The 18,142-nt window shown below is 47.9% G+C and overlaps 1 protein-coding gene across 2 annotated transcripts; it reads left to right on the top strand.

The window, feature by feature from the left end:
- Window positions 1-4,054: 4,054 nt before the first annotated feature.
- RHOD (ras homolog family member D) lies at window positions 4,055-16,829 on the top strand. 2 transcript variants are annotated; one of them, XM_019496785.2, is made up of 5 exons: window positions 4,055-4,472; window positions 12,117-12,159; window positions 13,425-13,534; window positions 13,839-13,973; window positions 14,393-16,829. In XM_019496785.2, exons 1-5 carry the CDS (start codon window positions 4,329-4,331, stop codon window positions 14,558-14,560), a joined length of 600 nt encoding a protein of 199 aa, XP_019352330.1. In that variant the 5' UTR covers window positions 4,055-4,328; the 3' UTR covers window positions 14,561-16,829. The 2 variants fall into 2 exon arrangements, with proteins under 2 accessions (XP_019352330.1, XP_006260153.1); XM_006260091.4 differs by having other exon boundaries at window positions 4,057-4,472; window positions 12,072-12,159.
- Window positions 16,830-18,142: the final 1,313 nt, after the last annotated feature.

Below are 18,142 nucleotides of genomic sequence, written 5' to 3' on the forward strand. Positions count from 1 at the left end.
GTATGAGCATGAGAAGAGTCCTGAGGAAAGCCCTGTGTTGCAATCTAGACATGTGGACTGTGTGTCACTTTGCATGATTGCTAATACAGAAATTAGTTAGTTGATTAATCAAGGGGTTGGAGGTTCTGAGGTTTTTCTTTGGCATTTTTTGCTGATGTTTGGATTTTGGTATGGGGTGATAGATTCATAGATTCACAGATTCATAGATTCTATGAATAGGGAGAGATTGCTTTGAAGCATATGCATCTTGATGCTGTCAGACACAAATGTTGGCTGTCATATATTACAACTTCATCAAGCCATAAAAAGCAACAGAAACCAATGAGCTCAAACAGAAACAGGACAAACAGCACAACATTTGCTTCAGCAGAGGCTTCAGCAGCAGGGGAGCTTTGACAGTGTTTGATGAAGGGAGGGGCTTCAACCCTGCCAGGGTGGAAAGAAGTAACAGCTGCTGAGTCCTAGCACCAGCCCACCTCAGATCCAAGGCAGGTCATTCCAGCCTCCTGTTGGAAAACATTGCCAACTTGGCATAGTTAGCCCGTGCAGTGCCTAGAGTCCTGCAAAGACTTTCCCAGTAAAAATGCCATCCTTGGAAATAAAAATATCCAAACATGGTGTTAAATGAGGGCTGAGAACTGGCTGCATGAAAGGAATTGGCCACATGATGGCAGTACATGCTTAGGAATGCCAGCTCCTGAGACACCTATTGGCAGAGAGCATCCCTCTACTGCCACCTTCCCCCCCTCCCTTCTGCTCCCCAAACCCTAATGATTACCCCTCTTAGGAGGAAGGTGTTCAAATTAATTTTCCAGTGTAATGACACTGCTCTAACTCCCTGGGTGGATGCTCTGATTCAGAACAACAGAGGGCCTTTTGTTTTAAGCAGTTTTAACTTAAGTTACTTTGGAAAGTACTTCAGAGGAGGTCTGACCTTAAAACCTTTAACAAAGAAATAAGTGTTGGGGAGTTCTAATGATATTTTTGTACCTGAAAAAGCCCCAGGGTGGTATCGGCACAGGTTACCAGACTTCCTCACTACTGCAGACTAGGCCTCAAAGGAAAAAGGAAACAAATACACAACCTAGGGTTAAAATATAATGGGAGTCAAGATTGCAGGGCACCAGCAGAGCCACCAGGAACCTAGTGCTGGGATAGCAGCAGACATGTCAGGACTGAGGCAGGGGTGGAGCCTGAGGCTGGGGTAGATTGGATCACATGGAGCAAAAGGAGACTTCCTGGAACAACTTAGCCAGGCTCTCAGCTGCCTTTCCCAAGGTCAGAGTGTTATTGTTCTGCCTCATTAACCCCATTAATTGTCCCCTCTGCCAAAAACAATCCCACCTGGTTCACCTGTGTGCCAGGTGCATAAGGCACAGAGTTCAGGGGTGGGGAAGGAGGAGCTGTAGGGGAGGGAGCAAGCTTTATTCTTGTTATAGGGCTGAGACACTACAGCAGCCCTCGGAAGGCATGAGCCGAGCTGCCTAGAGTCTAGGCTCTGGAGGGGCCGCAAAGCACAACCAGAAGCAGGTAGATAGACCCCAGCTGGCAGCAAAGGGCCCATCAGCCCCTCCGCTTATGCTATGATGTGACCTCTGAGGAGCTGGTTGGGGTACAGAGGATGTCTGCCAGGCTGGTTCACCTGGCACAATCTCCCCACTGTGCCAGAAGGGCACAAAGTTTATTTAGGGCTAATAGGAGTGCCCTCCACCTGCTCCAAAATCCTCTGGACATGGACCAAGATGGCCAAAACCAGGACCGACTCAGAAGTGAGAAGGGCATCAGATCACATGTTAGCTACCTCCAGATACACCCTGATGTACCATAGCAACCCCAAGGAAAAACACCTCAAAAAAAGCTACATCAAACATGCCTGCTGCCCTGGGCCTGTGCCTGGCAATGGGGTTCCTGCACACAGCACCTAGTACATGGTCAGTGGCCACATCTTCTGCTATCTGGGCCTCCCACAGAAACACTCCCAGCCATTCTCAGGGAGAGTCTGGTGCAGCTGCCAGCATGAAAGGAGTATCTGTAGGAAGGGACACAGACGTGGCAGAGGACTGCCTGTGTCTGCCTTTCCCCTGATAACCCATGACATGGAAAAACCAACCTCAGTGCCCATGGGATTCCTCTTGGGACCACAGAGTTGGGGTGATAGAGCCACAATCAGGGGGGCTGGTCCCTGCCCCCAGTCCATCAACAGTTAACTTAGCAGTTGACTGACCCATGAGCCATGGCTGAGCCACCCCCAGGCACCATGGCATGAGATCTGGAGGCAGAGGGACAGTAGCACCAAGTCTCCTAGTCAAACCCCTGGGATCCATGAATGAGTCTGGCTCCCAGTGGTGTTTGGATGCTGCGTGGCCAAGATTAGACTTTATGAGAAGGGCCTGGAGGGCATGATGCCAACTGCAATCCTGATAAGCCCAGGCAAAGGCTGTGACTCAGCTTAGAAACTTTCCTGGCACTGTGGACTTTGGATACCCCAGCCACTCCTTGCTAACTTCAAGGAAACCATGAAGATAATGGCACAGTTCCTAGCAGCTAGGGCAGGTGTGACCATCCTCTGACCAGACACAGGGATCAAACCCTAGGCTTCTGCGCAGCAGCTTCCACTGCTTGCATGTAGGAACAGTTCCACCCACTGGGGACCAGGAGAGTCAAAATCTGCTGTATATGATCTAGCCACTAGAGGAAGACAGCAGTCCACCCTAGACTTGCATGCTAGTCATCTGGGCCTCTATATGTCTTACACATGGTGCACAGCTCAGCCCAAGCCAGTATCTGGACTCTTACTGCATTTCTTGGGGAGAGTTACAGCTCCAGAGATCCAGCTGATGTCCATGTAGCACTTCTCCCAGGAGTGGTGAGCAGCCCAAGAGCCATAGCTATGAGCCCCACTTAAAACTGACAAACACTTTACCTTCCCCAACCCCATGCACTTCCTCACTTGCCAGCACAATGTCCAAGGAGAATTTCAGGAAGGGGAGGTAAGTATAGAATCAAGCTGGGGAAACACAGCCCTAAGAAAGCGATGTGTGTGCACACATATACACACGCACACACATGCACACATATATCCATGGCACCTCTAGCAGAAATAATTCTGTCTCCCAGTATTTAAGTTCTTTCCTCAGGGCAGCACACTCACAGTTCGCTGTCCAGGGTAAGCAGAGTCCCTAGGGGAAGTAGTGACAGGTCTAGACTTGATGTTCCACCACCCCTGCAGCTTAAAGCAACAGAGGTGGGTGCACAAGAGAAAGCTGTGCAAGTGTGTATGTGCGTGTTCATATATGTGAGCAGTGTGCATGGGTTGTGTGCAAGTAGCATGAGTAAATGTGTGCAAGTAGCATGCATACCCATGTGACTAGTGCATATATGTGCAGCTGGAAGTAGAGTGCATGGGCACATGAATGTGTGTGCAAGTGTACTTTAGCAGCCCACTAGTACATATGAGCAGCATGAATGCATGTGCACTCGTAAGAGTGTGCCTGGGCATGTGTATATGTGTGCAATAAAAGTATGTGTGAGCAATATAATACTGTGTGCACACATGTAAGTAATGTGCATGAGTGTTTGAGAGCACATGAGCATGGAAGTGCATGTGAGCAGTGAAGACGTGCGTACTTGTATGTCAGTAGACTGAATGGTGCATGTATGCATGTGCAGCATGAGTGCATGTGACCACCGTGAGGTGCACGTGAGTGTGCACACACATGAGCAGTATGTAATGCTTGTGAGTGCTGACACATGTAAGCACTGTGAAAATGGCTATGAGATCAGTATGCATGTGTTACTATGTATAATGCATAAGTGCACATGCCAGTGCAAGCATGTGTGTGTGCCTGCATGAGTAGTGGGTGTGGGTGTGTGCATGCCAGCAGTATGTGTCACTACAGACACTCTCACTCTCTTCTTGTGCCAGCCTGTTCCGTCAGTCACATTCTTGGCCACACCTGTCCCCCACCTCCCCGCTCCCTCCCCGCCCCTCCCCTACCATGGCAGGCCACGGTGAGGGCGGGGACCTCACTGACTCTGGGCGGCTCCCTCTTCCTGCACTGGGCGTGAAGCAGAAGCAGGTGCCTCATGCTTTGTGACCCAGAGCTAAGAATCACTGGCACCTGGCAGAGAGGAGGCCTGGAGAAGGAGGTAGAGGGGATCTACCATACGGGGTGTGGTAGCCCACGTGTGAAGATCCTGCCCCCTCCACAACCCCGGCTCTGAGGATGGTTCCTGGGAGCAGGTTGTGATTCGGGACAGCTGAGTGACAGAGACGTGCAAAGCCACCCTGTCCTGGAGCTGGGCTCTGGAGTACCAGGACATCAGAGATGCATCAAGCAGCCAGGGGGCACAGTCAGACAGCAGGGACCACAGAGGCTACAGGGGCTGAGATCAAAGCTGTCATTGTGGGGGACGGTGGCTGTGGAAAGACCTCCCTGCTTATGGTCTTCGCCAAGGGGGATTTCCCCAAGGTAAGGACCCCCCTGACATGCACCAGCAAAGATGAAACCCCTTCCCCTGCCTTTAGACTGCCTTTCGGTGGGATCCTGACCCTAAAACCCCATGCACACACCTTTTCTTTGAGACCCTCCCCTCCCAGACTACTCCCTGTGGGCTTCCAGCATTGACCTAGAAAGACCCCACCCCGCACACTGCTCCTCTGGTGGGACCCTGAGTCTGCCCCAGAGAGATCTCCCTCCCCTCATACTGCTGCCTTTTTGGGGCCCAACATTACCACAGACTCCCCTTCCCTCTGACTGCTGCCCTATAAGAACCTGTCCCAGATAACTCCCCCCTTCACAGTACCACCACCCCCCCACCAAAAAACAAAGACCCCTATCCCTCATCCTGGACTCTTCCCCACCTTCAAGGGCTCTATCCAACCATCTCTACTGACCCCTTCCCAACACCGCCTTTCCTGCCCTCATTGCACCCCCTTTCTGGGTCCCTATGTGTGTGCTCTCTCCTGCTGCACAACATAGCTTGTTCTCATAATCCACCTAGCGAGCACTGTCCAGAGGGAGCCTGCTGGGGACTCATGTAGATTCCTACTCATGTAGATTCCCCCCCGCCCCCCACCCCAAGGATATGGCTGTACTAGAAAGAGCTGTCTGACCAGGTGAGCTGTGGGTAGAGCTATAAAAGTGAGTTGACCTCTAGTCCCATTGCAGGGACAGCCTTAGGGACATACCCAGGTCAGGACTCTCCATTTTAGTGAAGACAGCTGGCAATTTTCAGGGAACCACAAAAGTGATCCAAGGACTAGAAAATAAAAGTCCTTTTCACGGAAGGATTTCAAGAGCTCAATGGGTTTCAGTTGAGAAGGTAGGGAGCTGACTGAGCTCCAGCACAAAAGGATGTTCACTGGGGGAAAATACTAGGAGGAAAAGCACTCCTTCATCCAGAGGAGAAAGGCTGAACAGGAAACCAGGAGAATTCGCCTGAGAATCCAGGCCCTTTCTATCAACAGTAAGGAGGAGTAATTGGAGCACATTGTTAAAGAAACTGGATTTTCCATCTCTTCCAGAAAGGCAGCCAGCCTGGTACTGAAGCCACTGAGAAAGCGGACTCCATCATTTCCCTCCATAATGTGTTGCAGTCTCCATTCTCACGCTCAATACTAGAGTAACTGAGTAAAATTTAGGCCTTAATTTATACCACAGAACAGGTACATTGACTAGGAGTGTGGAAGGCCCACAGCGCCGCACAGCTATAGGTGTACTAGCTAGCTGTCCTACCCCTGATTGCATGGACACAGCTACAGAAGGCCTCCACTAACATAGCTTCTGTCATTCAGGGTGGTATGGTAGCAACAACAGTGGAGAAAAACCTTCAGCCACAACATGGCACATCTCCACTAGAATGACCTGCTGCTATAGCTCTGCCAGCACCACCATAGTGAAGATAACCCCATTATGTAGATAAGCCCTGCTTTTGTGAGAGAAAATGGGTCAGGGTACATGACAGTCCCTTCCAGCCTTAGACTCTAGGCCAGGGGTGGGCAAAATGTGGCCCATGGGCCAGATGCGGCCCACCAGACCATACTATCCAGCTCGTGGGGCCCCTAAAAATTTTAGAAAATTAATATTTATCTGCCCCTGGCTGCCTGTCATGTGGCCCCCGATGGCTTGCCAAACTCAGTAAGCAGCCCTCCACCCAAAATAATTGCCTGCCCCTGCTCTAGGCCCTGATGGCCAGGGCTGCTATAGCAGTGTTCTACCAGTACGCTGTACCAGCAAAGCATTCTGAGTGTGAGCATGGCGTATGGGACACCATGCTCCAGCCCCAACAAGCAGATTAAGCTTTACTGGTATTTCTGCCACTGTACTATGTCTACTCAAGGCGGTTTTACCAGAACAGCTATGCTGGTTGAGGGTCACACCTCATCACCTCTTCATAAGAACATAAGAAGTGACATTTACTCTGTCAGACCATAGATCCTTCTTGCTCAGTATCCTGTCATACAGTGGCAGAGAGTGGTTGCTGAAAGGGAGAGTGAACTGGCTATGACCCAGGGTTTTCCTACCATCCCTGTCTCACTTGCAGTCTCCAGCATTTAAGTTCTAGGAAGTCCTGATTCAGCGGTTATATCCCTAACTCCCATGCTCAATAGCTGCTGATACCCCTTTCCTCCAATAATTTGTCCAGTCCCTTTTTGAATCTGGCTTAACTGACAGCTTCCACAACCTCTGGTGGCAATGAGTTCTACACTTTAATTACACACTGGGCATGTCTACACATGCATTTACTGAGCAGTAATTTACTGTACAGTAAGTGGTTTTTATGCCAGTGTCTATATGTGCAGGCATTACTGCACAGTAATGCTGTGTGTGGACTGACTTGGAACTAAAATCAGTCCTAAGTCAGTCCATACAAACAGGGTTACTGTGCAGTAAGGTGTCTACTCATGCCTTACTGTGCAGTAACTACTCAGGCATAAATTTGCTACCTGAATCATGCAGGTAGCAAATTTATGCCCAAGTCAGCATAAGTCGCCATAGTTACTGCACAGTATAGGCATGCACATGTAGACATGCACCCGTACTGCACAGTAATTTTTGGGTACTATGCAGTGACTGTGCACATGTAGACATGCCCACTGTGTGTGTGTGTGGGGGGGGGGGGGGGAGGGAGACTTCTTTTTGTTAGTTTTAAACTTATTACCTACTCGTTTCATTTTGTGACCCCTACTTGTATTGTGAGAGAGAGACTGACACAGTTATTTTTGTGGCATAGATCTGCCTATGGATCTTGTCCTCCAAAGGAAAAGGACTAAATTATGGAGATATAAGTGTATGGACACACTAGCAACTTACTGGACATGTCTGCATGAGACGCTTAATGAGCAGAAGTCTAATTCTACTGTGCATTAGCATGGCGGGCAAAAACTGTGCTAATGAATAGTAGATTTAGTCTAATGAGCCTTAACATCACTAAAAAACCATTCATCTACGCTAATGCATAGTAGCGCCAAATACAGCACATCAAGTTAGTATCTGTCATTACAGGTACTAAACTTAATGAGCCATAATTACGGCACATTCATGAGAGTGTAGACATGCCCACTGGGCGTGTGTATCTACACAAGAAGCTGACTGCGCAGTAACCAAATAATACTGCACAGTCGTGCATCACAGCACTAACAATGCTCATACGCTACTGTGCAGTATTATTAACCTACTGCACAGTAGCATCACTTAAAAGACATTTGCCAGTGCTCCTGCACAGTAACTCCAATTACTGTGCATTTATTTAGTACTTATATAGACAAGTACTTGTTTATACAAGTACTATATAGATGCACAGTAACAACTGCACAGTAGTGTCTCAGGTAGACACACCCACTGTGAGCTAAAGGGTGGTCAGGGTTTTGCTTCCCATCAGTTACTCCATGATAACTGCCCATGTGGACATGCTTAACCCATAGTAAATAGAAGCTAAACCACAGACTCCTAAGCCTTTGCAAAAAGTTACAATAGGTTTGCTTCCACTTACCATGAGATAGTCATGCATGGGGGCAGTTACCACCAAGCAGCTGATGTGCAGTAAAGTCTCATTCTATCTTTGCCTTGTGGTAAGTTGATTTCACGAGAATCATTTATGGAAGTTTATACCACTATAACTGCTACCCCAACTAGGGGTTGTATTGGTATATCGGTACAGAAGCACACCCCTTACTGACATATTGACAGTAGCTCAAAAACCGTACAGACTCAAAATTAGAGCTCTTAGGAAAAAAGGGGGAACAATAACTTGAAACATTTAGGGCTTTCCATTTTGCAGGGTTCAATATGAGAACATTCCAGGGAAGAAACACCTTTTTTCATTAACCGATTTTTCGAAAACATGTCAGGGGGTTTTCCCCCACCTTTTCTGTTCATCCACCTTTTTATCCCAAAAGGGATGCATGCAGTGTGAGCAAATCAATAAAGTTCAAGGATTGTTTGTCTGCTGTAATGTTTTCAGGACTTTGATCAAGTCACAGAACATTTTGAAGTTGAAAAAGGAAAAAGAACATAAGCTTTAATATCGCTTGTTTCTTTAGTCAATGGGTTAAAAAAGAAAAACAGCTGGAAAAGAGTAGAAAACAAGTGCAAATTGTCCATGTGTTTCTTTCTTTTCCAAAACAAAAATGAGATAGATGATTTTCATTTTCATGGTTGAAATTCCCCGTTGAAAAAAATCATTATTGACTCTATCCCTTTTTTTAGTGGGAAAATATTTTAGCCAAAAAGTTTGAATCGGCTTTGAAATTGTTCTGTTAATTCTGACAGTGCAATGCCAGTTTACACCAGCTGAGAACTTTGCCCCAGTTGACTTCAATGGAGTGATTCTGATTTATGCTACCTCAGGATCTGGCCCTTCTCTTTTTGTATGAGTATAGAGATCATTGCACCCCACACACCCAAAGTAGCCACCTTAAACCAGGCAGGAGCAGCTCTTCAAAGTGCACAACACTTGAGAGCACACCAAGTGAGTCCCACAGCATATTAAACCAGACACAGTGAGCATGTCAACATGTGTATTTACATGCGCCTAAACTTAATGGACCTCTGCTTAAGATGATTTAGGTGCACGTCTACACGTGGATATGCTAATGCGCATTAAGGCACATTAAATTTAGACACAAATAGCTAAATTGCATTAGCACATGTGCAGATGCACTACTGTGCACTAATGCAGTGTCTATCCATTGACACAGACCACATTACTGTGCATTAATATGTCTACATATTCACTAACGTAACTTAGCTATTCGTGCATAAATTTGATACCTGCTTTACACAGGTATCAAATTTAGGCTTGATTAATGTAAAATCGCCATTTTTAAGGAGCATTAAGGGTGCACACATGTAGACACTCACCGTTAATGTGTCTTAAACTGGGCTAATGCACATTAAATGCAGGCATGTAGATACGCCCTGTGGGAGGCTGTTAACCCTGGGGGAATACAATAAGTCAATCAAAGTTGAGTGCTATGAGCTCATTAATGCACCCAGATAGATTGCAGCCTTACTTGTATCCCCCTAGCCATTGCCTATACTACAGTGAGGTCCCTCTTCCAGCCACAGCACAAGGTCATAAAAACATAAGAATTGCCATTTAGTGGATCAGACCATAGGTCCATTTAGCTCAGCATACTTAGCCTTCTTAGCTAAGCTCAAGTGTAGTGATACATAGTAATATCCTCTCTTCTTTGTAAGCATTGTGCGTTTAGCTCCCCATCCCCCACAACCCAGCTGCATTCTTACTATATAACTTAATTACATCCTCCCCCCACCCACCCTGTACTATGTAGTCACCTTCCTCCAGATCGCTGTACTTCCTACTACCCCTTCAACTTTGTAACTCCCTTTTTAACATTCACTAATAAAGTTAAACCTGTGTCACACAGTGGCAGAGAGTGGATACTGAATGGGAGACTGAACTGGGTATGTCCCCTATTTTTTTTCACTGTTCTTTCACTTGCAGCCTCCAGCATTTAAGGTCTAGGAAATTCTAATTCTGAGGCTGTATCCCAAACACCCATGCTGAGTAGCTTCTGGTGCCCCTTTCCTTCAAGAATTTGTCCAATCCCTTTTTGACTCTGGTTAAACTGTTAGCTTCCACCACATCTGGTGGTAATGAGTTCCACACTTCAGTTATATGCTGTGTGGAAAAAAAACTTCCTTTTGTTAGTTTTAATTTACTACCTACTAGTTTTGTTTTGTGACACCTAGGCCACATCTACACAGGACAGTGACTGCACATTCGTTACTGCACAGTCATTTAGTACTTGCATATACAAGTACTAAATGACTGCACAGTAACTGGTGTTACTGTGCAGTAGCATCCCCAAATAGCTTTTTGGTGATGCTGATTGTGCAGTAGCTCATTACTACTGCACAGTAGTGTCACATCACATGATGCTACTGCGCAGTCAGTCAGTGTCTCATGTAGATGTGGCTCTAGTTCTTGAGAGAATAAATAATAAATCCCTATTTACTTTCTCTTCGCTGTTGAGTATTTTGTAAACCCTTATCGCACAAGCATCTCTTTTCTAAACTGAATGCTTCTTTAGTCTCTCCTCAATATGAAAGCCGCTCCATTCCACTAATCATCCTTGTTGCCCTTCTCTGTAGCTTTTCTAGTTCTGCTATATCCTTTTTCAGGTGTTGGGACAAGAACTGGGCACAGTATTCAAGGTGTGGATGCACCATGGATTTATAAGGGGGCATGATGGTTCAAAACTTTCAGTTTTGCTTACAGTTCCCTCCTTGGAGGGAACTGCAGGCCTTCTTGGAAAGGTCACAGTCCAAGGTGTGAGCTATAGAGTCCGAATATCCCCTTCAAACTCACCTCTGTTGTAATAATTGCAAAGCCCTATCTCAGCAGAGTACATGGTGAACAATCGCTGCTCAGTCCATGGATCACAACCATTCTCCAGCTGCTTTGGGCCACACCTGTTAGATCTGGGCTTACTCAGACTCCTTGGGGCAGGGGTGGTGTCTTTGCTAGGTGTGTCCCAGGCTCAGCGCAACAGGGCTGGAGACTAGGCTGGGGTGGCCAGCTTGCAGGATGCATGCCACGAGTGGTATGGGAAGCCTCTTTGTGTGGCATGCAGCAGATGGGGAAGGCGGCAGGCAACACAGTGGCAGATAGGGCAGGGAGCAGAAAGCAGAACAGCAGACCAGACAGGGAGCACAGGGCAGAAAGCCAAAAGCAGAATAGCAGATCAGGCCAGGGAAGGGAATCAGAGTGGCACATGGGGAGGATGCAGGGCTTAATTTGTAGCATGCCTGCCAAAAAGGTTGGTCCCCACTGATCGAGGTGCTGTGCAAATAAATAACAACATTAATAATGAATAACCAACCTCAGTGCAGCACACACAGCAAGCACCTTGGCAACCTTCCCGCCCCCACCTATACCAGGGCAAGGGTGGACTTATGCTGCTGTAATAACTAGATGGTCCAGTCAGTGGTTAAGACATTAGTTTAGGACTACAGTAGAGGTGGGCTCATGTGCCAGCTCTGCCACAGACTTCTTGTAGGACCTTGGCCATGTCACTTAGGACAAGGACCTAAGTGCTGCCTAGCTGCTCTTTCAGTTGTATGAGCTAAAAATTTAGCTCTTCCCCCACCCTCAACACCTCCCCTATCCATTTAAGTGTGGATGCACTGGAATCCTTCAGTCCTGACAATATGAGCAGTTCAGCCCCTGGCTGAGGCCTGTGCCCTGTCCAGCTTCACACATGTGGGGTCAGCCCACCACTCTCACTTCAGGATCCAACCTGCCTGGGCCCCACCCAAATCACAGACAAAAAATGATATGTCCCATCCTTTTTCCTGCCCCCAGCCCCCTTCACCACTCTGTGCCTCACATTCCCCACCTGGCAGGGCGTTGCCCTGCCTTATGAAGGGTGGTGTGGGGAACAGTACATAGAGGATAGCCAGTGCTCAGATACATGACTGCCTCAGACAGAGAAATGAGCTTCACTGGGTTAATGGATTCCATCTCCCATGGGACAGTCTGTCTGTCTGTCTATTTGACATGCTGACTCCCCAACCCTCTTTCCTTCCTCCTCCTCATAGGCCTATGTGCCCACAGTGTTTGAGAAGTATACTGCTTCCTTCCAGATTGGCAGCAAGACAGTGCAAATCCACCTTTGGGACACAGCAGGTAAGTATTAGGAGAGGATAGAGGATGCTATCTATGCACACAGTATGAACAGAAGAGGGAGCTAGCGTTATACATTGGGGATTAACCATTCTCTGGGTTTATTAGGGCTTGATGTACTTGTGTGGGGAAATGTGTGCACGTGGGCATGAGTGTTCACACCTGTGGGCATATACATTTGCATGTATATGTATGTGTTTACACATCACAGGAGTTGCTCCCTGGTTTGTCATGTATTTAGAATGAGTTGGATGAATGTGTACAGTACAGAAGGTTTGCAGAGGGTTTGGCACATAGCTTGCTGTGTGAATCATTCCTGAGTACAAGGCTGTACACAGTTTCTGTGTGTGTAAGGGTTACAGCAAGGCTGGTTCCCTAAATCATCATGTAAAATGTATTAGCTTGCAAATCTGGGGTTGGGAAACAGATGGTTGCACACGGGTCAATTCTGCCACAAGGGTCTCTGAGAGGAAGCAACACTGTTTTTTAAAGAACAGCGCATTACAAAAATACACTTTAAAAATATGTATTTTTAGACTTCATTTTCTTAAAACACTTTCCGGAAAACGGAAGCTCCTTGTTTCTATAGACCCTAAGGTCAGAGTCCTCTTGGGGCTCAGCTGCTGGCATCATGAGCTGCGTGCACTTTAAGGTGACACATCTCTGGCATTTCAGCCTCGTGCATTCCAGCAGCCTGAGCCAGGCCTCAGAAGATCATGAGATCAGCATAAAAAATCTTGAGACTTTTCAGAATAATTAGATGAGGGCTCTTTTTTCTTCCTTTTTCCTAAGTGTTCTGAGCCTTTCTGTTACAAGTAGGTATGATTTTTAGATAGTCTTTCTATAGCAGTGACAGTGAAGAGCCCCCCCCCCCCCACACACACACACACACATGCACGCGCACACGGTCCTGTTTTTTATTTTTCCTTTTAATGAAAAATTAGATTAATCCACAGTCGCATGGGATTTAGAAAAATCGGAGTGCTCCTGAGAGACAGAGTAAAATTATGAGAATAATCAGAACTGCATCCTGGGAACAGGGGGCTTGTTCTTATAATGCAAATGAATGGGAGAAAGATTCAAGGCATGGGGAAGCAAGCCGATTGTAGTTTCTGAAGGTTTTGCATGGCTAGTCCTTTATCTGGCTATATGGCCCCATCCCTCAGTGCCTTTAGGAGCCAGTCCCCTCTCATAGCCAAGGCAAGGTCAGGGGTGGAACCATGCCCATTAAGAGGAGGGGTGTAATGGCCTCCTCTTCTTTTTGGCAGGGCAGGAAGATTACGACCGGCTGCGCCCACTCTCCTACACAGAAGCCAACATTGTTCTCATGTGCTATGATGTCACCAGTCCCAGCAGCTATGACAATATTCTCACAAAGGTAAGAAAACTAATTAGGGACAGAGGCCAGATGGGAGGACCAGGACTGGAGCACAGCCCTACAGCTAGCATTCCTGTCCTGCTCCGGGTAGTATCTCTTGCCCTATCCTGCTGGTCTCTGTTGTGCTTTTTAGAGCTAAGGCCTCTTACTGCTGCTCAGCAGGCATGAGCACCGGGCTCACTGCCTCCCCCAGAGATCTCTGAACTCTTTTGCTTCCAGTCCCTTAGGAATATGTAGGGACCTTCTGTCCCGTGACTCAGGTCCCACCTCTCTCTCTCTCTCTTTCTCTCTCTGCCCTATACAGTGGTACCCAGAAGTGAATCACTTCTGCAAGGGAGTCCCCATCGTGCTGGTGGGCTGCAAAACCGACCTGAGGAAGGACAAGGCTGTGCTGAGGAAACTACATGAGGACCAGTTGGCACCCATCACCTACCAAAAGGTGAGGCACCCTCCCAGTCCTGCCTGCCCCAGACATGCCCTCCCAATACCAGGATGTTGTGCAAAGCTGGTATCCTTCCACCCTGGGGGGGAGGGAGGAAAAATAGTTCCTTCCAGTAATAACAGACCAGGGTTCAACCAAGCTCCAAGGCTTCCCATCATGGTTTCTCCCAAGCCAGGACTACAGGGAAGGCAATGGTACCTTGCAGGCCTGGTCACTTCTGAGGGCTGAACTCATGCCAGGCTCTTCCTGAGGCAGCAGAAACTTCCAGGAAGCTCATGGTCCAGCGGACGGGTAGGGGAGGACAAATCTGGTGATCATGGCTTCCCCACCTCAGCAGAGGCCCGGCTCCTATCCCCATCCCTTGTACCTTCTGTGGGCCTCATGCTACTTTCCTCTGCTCCATCTCTCACTGGCAGGGAGAGTCCATGGCCAAAACAGTTCATGCCATCGCCTACTTCGAGTGCTCGGCCAAGTTCCAGGAGAACATCACCAACATCTTCGTAGAGGCCTCCAGTGCTGCCCTGAGTGCCATGAGGAAGAGTCAGCGGAAGCGGAGACCCAAGAGGGGCTGCCTAATCTCCTAGCCATCCATGTGAACCTCATAGGACTTCCTCATGTGCTGGCCACCCACCACAGGGACTGTACCGTGCCCTGCAGACTGCACCCATCCCAGATCTGCCCTGCCTGTGAGCATCTCTGTGGGCTTCAGTTCCCACAGGACAGGGCACAAGGTGGCAGATCATCTGTTTCCCTGGTGTCTCAGGGGGCACATAATGCCACGGGGCAGGGCAGTCACCCTCCCTACCATCTGACACAGGAAGGAACTCTTCTGCCCCAGGGTTTTGCTGCCTCAGCTTGGAAGAACCATTCAGCAACTGTCTGGCAACAAAAAGACCTACGAAACTCTTAGCACAGTGGCTGGTCCCACCACTGACCCCACTATCTCAGAGCTTCTTCCACCAAAACAGCAGGGCTCTGTGCCCACTGACAAGACACAGCTCAGCTCAGCTTGGCTCTGCTCCTACCCATTTTGGCCCAGCTCAGTGTGGCTTCAAAAACTCTCCTTTTCTAGCCCCACTTCTGCCCACTTGACCTGATTCAGTACAGCTCCAATCACTGTGGCCTCCCAGAGCGTTCTTCAGCTCTGATCACCCCTGTCTTGTGTCATCCCATGATTGTCTGTCACACTCTGGCCTCCGGAGTTTCACCTCCCAAAGACCTGTAGCTGGTTATGGTATCCCTTTTCCATCACTACTTGCCCCATTGCTACTTAGTTACATGGGAGTACAGCTTCACTGCAGAAAAAAAGAGGGTGGTCATAATTTGAGTTAAAATAGCAGTGCAGACAGGGTATCCTGGGTTAACCTGAGTTAAAATCTAAATCACTTTATCTGCACTGCTGTCTTAACCTGGGTTAGCCAACCTGAGTGAAACACACTGCTTTTTTCTCAGTGCAAATGTACCCTTCAGTCAAGTACTTCTACCCCTTCCTCCTGAATCAAGCGGCTGCGCAGTCCTAGGACCCTTCTCTGAGCCATTCCAGGTCTGCTGAGCTCTCACCAGAGACAGTGCCCAGAACTCAGAATATTGAACAAGATCTCCTAAATAGTGTAAACCAGCACAGGTCCACCGGCAGGTTGACACCAGCTTGGGATCTGGCCCCATTCACTCTAATGAAGGCATGCCTAGTTTGCATCAGACAAGGTCTGTCCCATTGATTCAGGTGGAGAGAAGCTATATACGTAAGCCAGGGGCTTGGCCCAGTGATTCCAATGAAGCAATGCTTATATAGCCCAGCTGGGCATCTGGCCTCGTGTGCTAATGTGGTGAATCCAAAGAAGTGGGGGAGTGGCCTGTCACCAACCTGTTCTGCTGTGCCTATGGGATCCAAGCATTCTCAGCTATTTCATGCTGCGAATTATGTCTACCTTCTCCCTGCCTCATCCCTATCTGCCAGACATGAGGGGTATACCTCATGTCCCTTTTGACCTAAGCACACCTGACCTGGGGCTTAGTTTTTCTATTTTCCCAGCATCCTCCAGGCACTGGTGTTTTATCAATATCCTAGAGCATCTTCCTTGAACCATCGCTAGCAAGACAGCACACAGGATGGTACAACAAATGTTGTACTGGGCTCCTGGGTGAGGCTGGACTATGTGGGACCTCCCTGGGCTTTGCCAACTTGCTGGGCTGGGATCAGATGAGCTCTGGGCATGACTTGGCTACTGGCAGCAGAGAGGATGTCACATGCCCAGACATGTCCATCCATTCACTACAGCTCCAGCCACCGAGGGAGTAACCCTGACCTGCAAGACTGCAACAAGAAGTACATCTAGCCTTGAATAAGCCAGTGCCCTATGCTGTAGGACATGCAGATGTGGGTAATTTCACCCACCAGAGATGCACTGCCAGAGAACCCTCAGAGTCCAAGTTGTGCCAGTTTACCTGTGGGTTTGTGTCTAAATGGTTTCAGGCAGAAGACAGGGTAGATTTGCACTTTATAGACTAAATTAGAGATGCATAACACAAGCTTTCATAAGCATCAGGCTTACTTCAAGGGATGCTATGAAGGGACTGCAGGAAGCAGAGCTCTGAAACAGAAAGCAGTGATTGCAGGACATACAATAGGAAAGGTGGGAGGAGAAAGGAGGAGACGCTGCTGAGAAAGTTATGGTGAGAGAATCATTCATGGGTACATCATGGGAACCTAAAAATATGGCAGGCCCCATCTCTCAGGTCTACCAGTATTATACTTGCTTTTGTGCCCACAATCCAGGAAAAATCCATCATGAAGTTGGGCCCTGCAAACTACTACAACAACAGTAAAATAAATATTGGTTCTATTTAACTCCACTGCCAGCTGAGGGGCAAAGCCTATGTGTGTGTTTGTGCATGTGCATGCATGCACATAAGTGCTTCTCCACAGCATATAGTCCAGTGCCTGGTCCAGTGGCTGTTAGGTGCCACTCTCAGGGATCAACCTGAGTAATATGGGGGTTTTACGCAAGCCTCCAACCCTAGCCCAGAATCTCTACCCCAAGGACATGTTCTTGAAGGGCAAGTCTGCCCAGTACCAAGAGATCTACATTGCTGGGAAGCTGGTATTGCTGGTATGTCTCCTCATTTTCCCCACTCAGGTTAAAAGCAAATAGGAGTTATGCTGCTTTACACTGCAGAGACCTGCCCCATTGGGGCAGTTAATATATGGGTTAGACACAGTGTCTTGTCAACCTCACCTTTGGCATCCCACATGGGGAGTCTTGCTAAACAAGCCTCACATACCTGCAGGGGGTCACAGTGTCATAGAGAAGTAGGGCTGAAAAGGGCCTCCAGAGGTCATGTAGTTCAACCCCATGCCTGAGGCAGGATCATCTCTATGCAAACCATTCCATACAACCATAATCTAAACTTCACATAAAACTGCCGTCAACCCAGACACAACACAAACCCAGCCAATGTCCTGGTTCAATAAAATGTTGTCAATATACACTAAGGAGGTCCTAGGTAGAGGGCCACCCCTTCCCCTCCCTGCTACAAAGGAAAGCAAAAAAGCTCACAGTCTATGGCCTTAGAGAGCATAGCAGCCATAAGGCCTAGTGTTGCCATCCAGCCAGGTTTCACCCATTTTATATTTCTATTTTTGATTATTCCTCCTGAGGTGTAGCACTTCACATTTTTCCACATTGAAATTGATCCTGTTAGCTCTAGCCAAACTTTCCAATCTGTCAAGATCTTTCTGAATTTTGTTCACATCCTCCAACATGTTTGCCATCCTTCCATTTTGCATCAGCTGCAAACTTGCTCAAGAAGCCTTCTATTCCACCATCCAAATCACCAATAAACACATGGAACCCCATCGTCACTACCCTTGGCACCCCATAGACTGCATCCCATGGAAAAAATTGCTGGAGAGCTTAGCCCCATATCTACTCATCCTTTAAGGCTAGGGAGCCATTTTGTGCTCCCATTGGCCCATCCAGGCTTATTCACCAGCCCAAAAAAGAAGGATCTTACACCCTGTGCACCAAAAAGTGGTTTGGTATTCCGAGCAATGAGACTTCCCACTGCATCATGCTTCTCCTCCTTCTCCCAAATCAGCAGCACCAAAGCTTGGGGGCCAGGAAAAGTTGCTGCTATATTGTACATAGTTTGTCCATCCCCTTAAC

This window comes from Alligator mississippiensis, chromosome 2 (genome assembly GCF_030867095.1).
Source record: "Alligator mississippiensis isolate rAllMis1 chromosome 2, rAllMis1, whole genome shotgun sequence".
NCBI lineage: Eukaryota > Metazoa > Chordata > Crocodylia > Alligatoridae > Alligator > Alligator mississippiensis.